Below are 12,564 nucleotides of genomic sequence, written 5' to 3'. Positions count from 1 at the left end.
TCAGAGACATTCTTCAAAGATAAAACTGAATAATATCAATCAAAATTAAAACAATATATTTATCCCTAAATAATTAGAATAAAGAATACTTTATATCAATTTTTTGAGTATTATCACGTTTTAGAAAGTGTTTCAGAGTATGTATTAGTGTGTTAACACTTTTATGATAATGATTTAACGAAACTTTTGAATAACTAATCCCATTAGAGCCATAACTAATTAAAAATAACAATTAAAGGGTATTTATAAACTTCGTTTATTAATTAACGCTTAAATTAAATTAATATCATCATACCTGGCTGCTCCCATCTTCCATAGCTGCACCTAAAATGAAAGATCATCAAATCTCATACTGTCCTTTTAACAATATAACGCAGCACAAATTCATTAAAGTTTATTTATATATTATTATTTGATAAATACTAATTTGTTATTGATATGTATAATCCTATGGTTTTTTTAAAGTCTATCAAAAAAATTAAAAAATTAAAAAAAGGAGTTTTGGAATTCTTAGATAAAGCTCACAAAGGCAATCCTCAATTTTTCCCCCAAACCCTATTTAAAGAATTTGAAAAGCGAAACCCTTTAGAAAAAAAAAAACATTTTCTTTATATTATTATGTTAGCAATCTTCTTCTTCAGTGACCAACGACGATCACTTTCATAGAAGAAGAAAAAAACTGGGTACTCCCTGAAAAAAAGAAAATGTTGTGTCGTAAGAATTGGAGTTGTGTGGAAACAGGATCTGAACCAGTGTATCTGAACGTGTATGATCTAACGCCAATTAATGGCTATGCTTACTGGTTCGGACTTGGGGTTTATCATTCTGGTGTTCAGGGTTAGTTTTCCTACACCCTTGCTACTGTCGACATTCTACAATCAACTTTCCCTCTTGTGTTTTTTGGGATCTAAAAATGGTTTTGGGTTTTCTTTTCTTCCTTTTTACTAAATCTTTGGAAATGATTCCTTTCTCAGATTCTGTTTCCTTCATTCTTAGATCCAAGAAAAGAAAGTTGAAAACCTTAGCTGAAGTGAGTTTGAAGAAAATTATACTTTTTACTTGCTTTCCTTTTTCTGCTATATGTCTTTAAGAAAGTTTTTCTTTTTTGGGGTGGCAGTTCATGGGGTTGAATATGCGTTTGGGGCTCACGAATATCCAACAACTGGGATATTTGAGGCAGAACCCAAACAGTGCGATGGGTTCACCTTTAGGAAATCAATTTTGATCGGGAAAACGGAGTTGGGTCCTGCGGATGTGAGGGGAGTTATGGAGGATTTGGCCGATGAATTCAAAGGAAATGCTTACAATTTAATCACCAAAAACTGTAACCATTTCTGCAACGATGTTTGCATCAGGTTGACTGGGAATCCAATCCCCAGCTGGGTTAATCGCCTTGCTAGAATTGGTAACACTCTTAAACACTGCTTTTTTATGGGGTAGTTCTGCGGTGCGACGTCTAAAAAACGGTTAATATACGGCGTGACCGGTTAAATAAGTGATCGGTTAAAATTTAGACCGGTTATGTTATATTATTTAACCTGAAATATTATAAAGTACAATAACATACTAGGTAGCGCTTATATAATATAATAGGTAGCGCTTATATTGACCTATTTTATAAATAAACCGGTATATTTATACCGATAGCATTGTAAATTTACCTATTACATTATAATATGTTGAAAGTGTCTATACTTTTTTATAAAAAAGATCGATACTTTTTTTAAAGTTATGTAATTTATGTTTCAATTTTTTAATAGTGTTTTATGTTTTCCACCTATAATATTAATTTAATAATTTCATTTGCATAAAATATTATTTGATTGTTTTAATATTTTATAAAATAATATTTAGAATTTAAATTTAACAATATTAACCAAAGATAATAATAAATATGTAATATATATGTTTATTGTTTTTAATTTAATGATAATATATACCGTAACATAAAAAATAAATCATTAGATACATATAATTACTAAATTGATATCTTAAAACTCACTCAAAAGATAACCTTAAATTAATGTTTTCCATAGTGAAATAAGTATGGACACTTTTATAAAAATGATAGATACTTTACAATATAAGCACTACCTATTACATTATATAAACGCTACCTATTACATTATATAAGTGTTATCTATTGCATCATATTTTTACCTATTATATTGAAAGTGTCCATACTTTTTATAAAAATGATCGATACTTTTTTTAAAGTTATGTAATTTATGTTTCAATTTTTTTAAAAGTGTTTCATGTTTTCCACCTACAATATTAATTTAATAATTTCATTTGCACAAAAAATTATTTGATTGTTTTGATATTTTATAAAATAATATTTAGAATTTAAATTTAACAATATTAACCAAAGATAATAATAAATATGTAATATATATGTTTATTGTTTTTAATTTACTAAATTAATATTTTAAAACTCACTCAAAATATAACCTTAAATTAATGTTTTCCACAGTGAAAAAAGTATGGACACTTTTATAAAAAAGATAGATACTTTACAATATAAGCACTACCTATTACATTATATAAGCGTTACCTATTACATCATATTTTTACCTATTATATTGAAAGTGTCCATACTTTTTATAAAAATGATCGATATTTTTTTTAAAGTTATGTAATTTATGTTTCAATTTTTTAATAGTGTTTCATGTTTTCCACCTACAATATTAATTTAATAATTTTATTTGCACAAAAAATTATTTGATTGTTTTGATATTTTATAAAATAATATTTAGAATTTAAATTTAACAATATTAACCAAAGATAATAATAAATATGCAATATATATGTTTATTGTTTTTAATTTAATAATAATATATATCATAACGTAAAAAATAAATCATTAGACGTTATAATTACTAAATTAATATCTTAAAACTCACTCAAAAGATGTACATACCTAAATATGTAGTTATTGTACATACCTAAATTTAATGAAATATACTTGTAGTTATTGTACATACCTAATATGTACTGCGAATTTAATGTTGTACCCACCCTTTAACTACCACTACCAATACCACATCCTATTGAAAGCAGCACGACTGAAACATGTTCAAAATGAACCTTTGCTTACATCTCCATCAACTCCTGGACCACTGAACTTGCACAACAAAATTTTTGCCATGGATAATACTGATGTAGACAATGTTAAGCCAACCGAGGAATGCCATGAAGTACATAATGTTGATGAATCTGACAGATTGGTTGGTCAGCTCTTCTGTTCACGTGATCAAGCTTGGTACTTTTACAAGGGATTCGCACGGGAACATGGGTTTAGTGCACGTAAGGGAACAACACGGCTTGACGTGGAAGGGAATGTGAAGACACAAGAATTTTGTTGTTCCAAAGAAGGGTTTCGAGTATCAAAAGTCAATACTGTTGATCGTCAACATGCTCATACGCCAGTCACAAGAACATGATGTAAGGTTAGAGTCGTAGTTACAGCAACAAATACAAACGATCAGTGGGTTATAAGTAAGTCTGATCAGAAACATAATCATGCATTGAGCACACCTGCTATGACACCATTTATGCGTTCTAATAGAGCTGTAAGTAAGGCTGATATCGATGAGGCAACAACATTGAAAGAGGTCGGTGTTGGCACGTCACAAGTAATGAACTATTTAACGCAGCAGGCAGGGGGCTATCATAATGTTGGATTTACACATAAAGACCTCTACAATGCACTTCAAAGAGGTAAAGCAAAGGAAATCGTCGATGGGGATATGAATGCGCTTATTGCCTACTTTGATTATAAGAAACATGATGATCCCGGGTTTTTTATGACATACTCGGTAGACGAATCAGGGGCATTGTATAATCTTATATGGTCGGATTCTACATCGAGATCGGATTACACATGCTTCGGTGATGTAATTGCGTTCGAAACAACGTACAAAGCTAATTTGTATGGTCGACCAATTATGCCTATTGTTGGTGTCAATCATCACTGAAGATACTCATTTTTTCATTTAAATATTATTTATATTATTATTATAATTATTATTATTATTTTATTATTAATAAATACAGGCCCAAATCAGACTGGACCGGCCCAGTTACAAAGGACGCAACTGGCCCAAGCGTATAGGAAACCCTAAACCCAATTTAGGGTTTGTATCATCTCTTACCCCAGCCGCCAGCATCACAGCCGTTGGATCTAGTTTTGATCCAATGGCCCAGATAGTCCCAACAAGGAAACCCTAGGGTATCATAACCCTAGGGACACGTCCCAACCCCCGCTACAGCCACGAAGACGCCGCCTCACCAGAAGCTTCCAGAAGGCCAGCTGCCCCCCACATGTCGCGGCTATGGGGTGAGTCACCACATAGCTCGATGACTCGCCGAACTTCCCCCTCTAGACCGGTCCGAGCATGGCTCGGTGGTGGCTATAAAAGCCACCGGATCCTACAAAACAAAGAAGAGAGACATAAACGAAGAGAGGGCAAGCAAACCAGTAACCACACACAGCCACAGAGAGCAAGAAAAAAAGAGAGAGATACGAACATCAACCAAGAAGTCAGAGGAAAATAACACAATAACCATCAAAATCCATAAACACAGAAGGAAAGAAAAAGGAGATAAGCTTACCAATAGAGACACGCGATCATCGGAGCCTTTTCATCTTGTCGGAGAACCGAAAATACCGAAGGTATTTTCTTAGATTTAAGAAAATCTAAGGGTTTTTAGGAAAAAAATGAGGTTAGATTCGGGTTCGTGGCAAGTAGATCTTTGAGATTAGGGTATTTTTTGCATATTTCGACCACCGTGAGTGGTGGTCGGCGGTGGTGTCGGTGCCGGAGTATGGCTATCAGCCGATGGTCGGCTAACCTCCGTTTGGAGGATTGAAGAGAGATGCGAGAGAGTTTCTCTTCTCTCTCAGATAGAGAGAGAAGATGAAAGATGAAAATGAGAAGCTGGCTCTTAAGGGCCCGCCTTTTGGGATTTTTAAGCCCTTCCCCAAACGACGCCGTTTTGGGGGAGGGGTATATCTGTAATTTCTCGCGTGGGTAAACCATACCAGCTGCCACCACAGTTTTGTAACTTTTCATTTTGGTCACTGAAATCAAATCTTGAACCTTTTAATTCGGTCTTTCAATTTTATTTAGTTTATAATTAGTCCTAGCCTGTATACTTATATATATTTAGGGTAAATACCATATTTAGTCCTTATAACTTTAATAATTTTTATTTTGACTTCTAATTAATTAATTAAGGATTAATTACATTAGTAACACCTAGTTTTTATAATATTTCAAACTAGAGCTTTTAATCTTGATATGTCATAATTTAGTCACCAATTTTAATTATAAGTTTTATTACTTTTTATATTTAATTTTATTATTTATATTTTAATTTTATATGTTTAAATTATTATTTTCATAATTATTTTATTATTATCTTATTCATATAAATATATACCTATATTCTTTTAAAGAATAATGTTTATTTATTTTCAATATCAAAGAAAATGGCAGTCTTAAAATAACTGGATGTTCTATTCTGGTATTTTAAATAATTAAACATTATAAAAATTATAATTTAGTTTCATTTAAATTATTTAAATTTTAATATTTATTTTTATTTATTAATATTGAAGAAAAGAGCTGTCTTAAGGTACGTAGAAGCCCTTTTCTTATATTTTTGAATAAATAAATATCTTACTATATTAAAATAAATTTTTATTATCTTAAGAAAATGTTTTAGTCATTTATTTATTTTTTAATATCGAAGAAAAGAGCTGTCTTAAAGCACCTAAAAATCTTTTTCTGATATTTCTAAATAAATAAATATTTTTTATAAATATATTTAAATTAATATATTCTTAAAAATTATAGTAATAAAATTTGAAATAATATAATTAAATATATCTTTGAATTTTTAAATTTCCAATAATAGAGACAATTTATAATTAAAAAGTACCAATTTTGGGCGTTGTAGGGGTGCTAATCATTCCCTAAACGTAATCGACCACGAATCCCTTTTTATTATTGAAAAAAACAAATTTTTGGTTAAAACGCAGACTAGTTTATCTTTTAAATGATGTTTTCTTAAAAACTCTTTTAAAAGATGACTTTTTAGGTATTCGACCTACCTAACCCAAAAGGCCGATGGTGACTCCCAAAATATTTTTTTTAAAAAAAAATCAAAATCATTAATTTATTCACATCACTTTTCCCGCCAAGTAAAAATTCGTGCCCGGACGAAAACCGGTTACGACAGCTTGGCGACTTGTCAAACTTTAAAATTAATTATAAATTGTCTCTATCAATTAGAAATTAAAAATTCATATTTATTTAATTTTTAATTCTTTTATTTCAAAATTTTTATTACTTATTATTTTCATAATATTTATTATATATTTATTATTTATTATTTTATTTTCAAATATTAAATTTCATTATTTATTTGTTTGTCAGAGGTTTGAACATTTCTCCTCACACACAACACTTGCATTGCATAACATAAGCTTTCTAATCAAGCTTGTCCATTTTTATGTGGGAGTGAAAGCGATGTCTTCGTGAGAATTTATTCTCCATGTCAGACCTAGCAAGTAGCTTTCGGGGTTCATATGCTCTATGTCTTCGTGAGAATTTATTCTCCGTGTCAGGCATAGATAAATGTGTCCCCTCGAATTGAACTCAATCCGCTTAAGTCTGTAATGTACTAGGATTGAGGGTTTGATAGCCAAAGGGGGTATCAACAAGGACAGTTCGAGTACCTTTACTCCTAGAACTGAAACTATGCATATAATAAACCCTAGAAATTCACCTGATCTAAGACAGTACTGAACCTCTGTATACACAAAGGAGAAATAAGTTCTAACTTTTCGTCTTTTGATTTATTTTATTTTCTTTTTCCTAAATAAATGCATGCGAACTATAAATCATGCAGTTAGGTTAATTTTTCCAAACAAAGCATGGAACTAGAAAGCATGAGGTTAAGATTTATACATTGATAGATAGAATTTTTATTTCTATTAATTGGTACTAACCAATTTATTTTCCTTTCTCATTTTATTTTGCTCTAACTTGTTTGCATGAACTTCTTTTGTTTGCATTGCATGATCATGACATAATCAAAAGGTGTTGACTTGAAAGACTGTTCATCAAATTGGAAAGAAATCATAAATGGACAAAAAGTTTTATGATCAAACAAAATATGATGCGGCCAAAGAAATACATCCTGAGGAAACTCCGAGGATAGAAGCAAGTAAAGCACACAAAGATCCTGTTATATTAATACCAAAAGTACTCCACAAAGATCCTACCAGATTGATACCAAAAGCAGTCTATGGTAAGAGTATCAGTCAGGGCATTCAGAGTAGAGGAGGTTTTTATGAAGCTCAAGCATGTTATTTGAAGGACTTTAATGACCAAAACAAGAAATTGAGCACAGAAATGAAAACCATGCATGAAGATTTTCAGAAGATCAGTCAAACCTTTCAAAATGCTGGCCTAGGAAGTACCCCAGAAGAGTGGATAACAGGGGTCACCAAGTTGAAAAAGAACTGCAACTTATATGAAGATCTTGTTCAAGAACTTCTTGGACAGAAAGGTTCTCTTACAAGGGAAAATGAGCAACTCCGAGAAGTGACACAGAAGATGAAAGAGAATGTCATGGAAGAAGTTGCAGTCCAGACAAGCAATATATCCCTTAAGCTGATAGACTAATTTGGCTTTGGAGAAGTTAGGAATAAAATATATCCCTATATGAAAAGTTTTGTTTGATGTACCGAAACTTTTGCGTTCAATGAAATCTGTTCTAAGATGATCACTCTTGAGTAACACCTTTTCATACATGCATTTGTATTTTGCATTTGTACATTTTTACGTTAGTATTTACATTTACATTTTTACATTTGCATATTTACATTTGGCATCTTTGCATTTTTTATGTCATAATATATTAAAACATTCATTCATTAAAATAAGGATTTCAAACAAAGTGATCTTGGTTTTTCCTTGAAGCAAGAACGCTCAGCACGACACAAGAAAAATGTCTAAAGAAAATGAGGATAGGCTAGCCAAATTTGAGATAGAGCAGAAAGAAATACAATAGGAATTAAGGAGCAAGTTGGCACAAATTGAAGCTAATATCACAAATTCTCATATCGATCTACTGAACAATATGAAAGAAATGATTGAGAAGCATCAGACCGCTGGAAAGAGTCTTGTTGAAAACCCCATAAATTCTTTGGGTGTTACACCTGTTCATATTCCTGAGTTCACCTCTGTACCCCAGGAAATTCAATCACCGATTTACTTCGCTGTTAAGAACTCACCATATCAAGCTGGAGCATCGTTCCCCACTGATTGTCCTACTACTTCTGAGTTGAAGCCTGATGAATTTTGTATTAGTAATGAGGTCCTTGACCTAAACAAATCAGTTGAGAAGGAAAAATTCACTCAACGACTGGAAAATATAGAAGATGTGATAAAATCTATAGAGACAGTTGAGTCATTTTATGGGTTTGATGCCAAAGAACTAAGTTTAGTCCCTGGCCTGGTTATTCCACCAAAGTTCAAGGTTCCAGATTTTGAGAAGTATAATGGGACCACATGCCCTTCATATCATATCACTATGTATTGTCGTCGTATGACTGACTATGTAGAGAATGAAAAGTTGTTGATCCACTATTTCCAAGACAGTTTATCTGGGTCTGCATTCAGATGGTATAATCAACTAAAACGTACTCAAATACGTTCTTGGAGGGATTTAGCTCAAGTTTTTTTGGGCCAATACAAGCACATGACTGATATGGCCCCTGATCGAACAATGTTGCAAAGCATGAATATGAAGTGCAATGAAAGCTTTCGACAATATTCACAACGATGGAAAGACGTTGCTTCTCAAGTACATCCACCATTGACTGAAAAAGAGTTCACTACTTTGTTCATCAGCACATTAAAATTTCCTTATGTTAATCACATGATAGGGGTTGTCCCTAATAATTTCTCTGACATCATCATAAGTGGAGAAATCATCGAAATGGCTATCAAGAATGGCAAGATAAGAGGCTCTGACAATACTAAAGTCAAGAAAGAAGCTGGGGTTAATACAGTGAGGTCTTATTCAGTTAAACATGGTGCCAAACCTTATAGAGTGATCAAGAAGAAAAAGAATGTGCAGGGATTTCAATTTCCTCCCTTCCACTGTTCGAGTGAAAAATTGCATCCAAAAATGCTCTCAGCCAGATCAATTACTCCACAACTTGATCAATCACAGTGGCCTCCAAATGAGAATTGGACCTATAAGGAAGTTCCTTGGATAAATCATACTGGAATTCCAAATTGTTCAGCTAAGGTTCCTGGTAACCTTAAGGGAAATTTCCAAGACCCTTTAGAGCAAGCAATTCAAAAATGCAAGATAAAAGAAGGGGTTAAGGTTCAATGTTCAGAAACCGTTGTTGCAACAGAAACTAATGTAACCAAATCCTACGAAGAATATCGGGCACAAGAAAATGGGAAAAGAAATCAAAAGGCTCCCATGGATGTAATTCGAGATTGGCCTATAGGTCTAAGAAAGAATAAAGCAAATATAACCCAGAAGACACCTCAGATACATGTATCAGATTTTACGAAAACCAGTAAGGCAAAGGACAACTTAAGAAATCTGGTTAATATTACCCCAGTTATAGCTGAAATGAGCATTCAGAACCCCCTCGATAACATGAGAGAATTCATTCGTTCAGAACGATCAAAGAAAGTGATAGCCTCGCGAGCGAGAAAAACTCTGAAGGTGTTTCAAGAATCTATCTCAGACCTGTACCCTCATTTGGTTAAAGGTCAATACATCACACCAAGATTGGTGAAGGTGTCACCAAAGCCTTATGCCCATTGCTATGATCAAAATAGCTTCTGTAAGTTTCACTTGGGAGTATCTGGACATTCAACAGGGAATTGTTGGTCACTGTTAAAGGAAATAGAGACGCTCGTCGACAAGGGAGTCTTGATACAAGAAATGATCAAGAAATGGAGGGCAAATAAGGATGAGAATCCTGATCCTATTACATACCCAACATTATAGAAATAATGAAGCATGATAGATAAATAAGTGGAAGTGTTACCTACCACTGTAGTACTTTTCTATTTTCAGCATCTTGTTTGAACTTGTTTTTTGTTTCTTTTTCCGTCTTTTGTGCAATAAATAAATTTGTGTTGCTTATTAAGGTTATGAGCATTGAGTCAATTTTGCAATCTTGCAGTTCTTTGAATATCAATTGGATTAAAAAATTCTTCATGATTAGAGTTATAATCTTTGACAGAATATCAGGATTGAAAACCAGAAAAACAAGGACCATTGACTTTACCTCAGAAGAAATACACCCAAACACTATCCTATTACAAATATGAGATAGCCTACTCCTATTGAAAGGAATTACAAAAAGGCTTGGTATTTATATATAGGAGCGTACAACATGGGGCATCATTGGTGTATTACATTACAAAACCGACTATAGTATTTTTCTATTGATGACGTTCAATGATGAACGTAATCTGTACAAATAGGTAAATCTAGTTTAAGTCAGTTGCTTGAGAATTGAATTCTAACAAAGAGATTTTCTGAATTCCACCAAAACACCTAGACTATAACAGGTTCTTCTTAACAAGCTTAAGAAATTGGATTTGAACACCCATGTTATATTATTATACAATAAAGCTTGAGTTGTCCCTCTAGAGCAATTGGTCAATCGCCCTGGCTTTATGGATAATATTCAGCCAACCCATTATATTATTATATATAATAAAGCTGTCCCTCTAGAGCAATTGGTTAATAGCCCCGGCTTTATGGATAAGTTTCAATTAACCTGATAAAGGTGATTATATTATTATATACAATAAAGCTGAATTCAGCTAGCCAAAGTGGCAAATGTGTTAACAAATGGACTAAGGGAGTTACGAAACACCTGTTATAGTCAACTTCACACAAGCACTCAGAAATTTCATTTTTAGACCGATATTTTTGTACTACTTTGATTAGATGAGTCTAAATGAAAGATTCCAGAGAATTGAAATAGAAGGATTCTAGAAGGTCTAGTGATTGGCAATCCTAGTTGCGTCATTTTGTATGCATCCGGTTAAAATACCAAGTCCTCAAAGTGAGACATGTGACAAAGTTCACAAAGAGCGAGAGATGAATGACATCTTAAATAGATGTAACCATAGAAAATAGGAAGGCCATCCTGAAACCAAACCAAATCTTGATACTTATCAAAGAATTATAATTCTCAAACATTACAGAGTTGTTGATTCTTTTGATATTCTTTGAATTCATGCTTATGATTTGATTTTATTGTGAACCTGAGAAGGGCATTACTTTTCAAAATTCTTTCATTCTTCAATAAAGAAAGGAGAAAAAACATTTTTAAATAGGACAGTCTCAAATGAGGAAGGTCCTTGAAGCAACTGTTGCTTATTCTACCTCTGTTGTAGAAAAAGAATGAACGAGGCCAGAATAATGAAGCACTTCACATTTTTGAAGGCAAGTAGTCCAAGAAGCCAGAAAGTCTGGAGAATTGAACTTGTGACACTCTCATATGACATTATTAGTAGCTCATCAAGAAAGATTATCGTTTATCTCATGCTGAGGGCGATAAGCATCACCAGACAGATTATTTTCCCCAACCATCAATTCATGTTCTCTAGAAGATTACATCATAGAGCCATGAACAAGTCACTACCTGCACTCTGGTTATACCGTGATGCTGGCTCAAGTCTTGATACAACATTGTTGCCTTTTCCATGCTGATCAATTTCCTTGACAAGATTATATCCATTATGTCCTTCATAAGATTGCTGAATTTGAATTTGAGGACTTATGGCACAGAATAAGACATTGGAACAGAATCTACCCTTATAGGCCTTTTATATAGGGTAATATTGGTTACAGGATTCCAAAAGTTGAAGATAACCAGTTTTACCATCAACTAAACCTTTCCATGGTTAAGGAAGAGTGGGATATGGCAATGTGTATTTTGGAGCAGCAAAAGAGACATTCACTGTAGTAGTCATTGCAAGAAAATGCACCAATAAAAATCCTCGAGTCCATCTTGATGGTGTTTATTGCTTCCATTAAGGTTGTTACACGAGATGTCTCCGACAACAAGGTCGAGTCCGTTAAATCTACTCATCAATTGCTCCAACCGATCATCATTCAGTTCTTGCACATCTGTTTTCAAAAGTATGCCAAGACAGTAAAAAGGCAACTTCTGCATCATTGATCCCAGAGAAAAGAGACAGGACATTGATACCACCATGGAACATGTCTCTATACAGATCCTCGTGTATGGTTTTTAGGGAAACCTAGAAGCATTTCCACCTCATCAGGTTCAAATGGAACAATTTTATTCCTTCCAACCCATACCAGATTCCATTTTCAGCACTCATCAAGAACATACTTCTGGACACTCGAAGCTGGCTCATCGTCATAAGCTTCAAGAGCCTTACAGATCCTTTCTGTCAATTTGGCACTTCCTGTACATGTTTGTAAACAGTTCAACTTTGTTCTTGGATCCCAGGAAGGTCACCAGTTTGTTTT

The 12,564-nt window shown here is 33.1% G+C and overlaps 1 protein-coding gene across 1 annotated transcript in view; it reads left to right on the top strand.

The window, feature by feature from the left end:
- Positions 1-648: 648 nt before the first annotated feature.
- LOC120149038 (deSI-like protein At4g17486) overlaps positions 649-12,564 on the top strand; it is a 30,676-nt gene continuing 18,760 nt past the window's right edge. The window contains exons 1-2 of the mRNA XM_039161964.1: positions 649-837; positions 1,118-1,405. Coding sequence (XP_039017895.1) covers positions 705-837; positions 1,118-1,405 — 421 coding nt within the window. The 5' untranslated portion in view covers positions 649-704. The remainder of the gene's footprint in view (positions 838-1,117; positions 1,406-12,564) is intronic.

This window comes from Hibiscus syriacus, unplaced genomic scaffold (assembly GCF_006381635.1).
Source record: "Hibiscus syriacus cultivar Baekdansim isolate YM2019G1 unplaced genomic scaffold, ASM638163v2 tig00110988_pilon, whole genome shotgun sequence".
Classification (NCBI taxonomy): domain Eukaryota; kingdom Viridiplantae; phylum Streptophyta; class Magnoliopsida; order Malvales; family Malvaceae; genus Hibiscus; species Hibiscus syriacus.
Note: the sequence above shows the minus strand (reverse complement) of the source record. Positions and strands in the feature narration are given on the sequence as shown.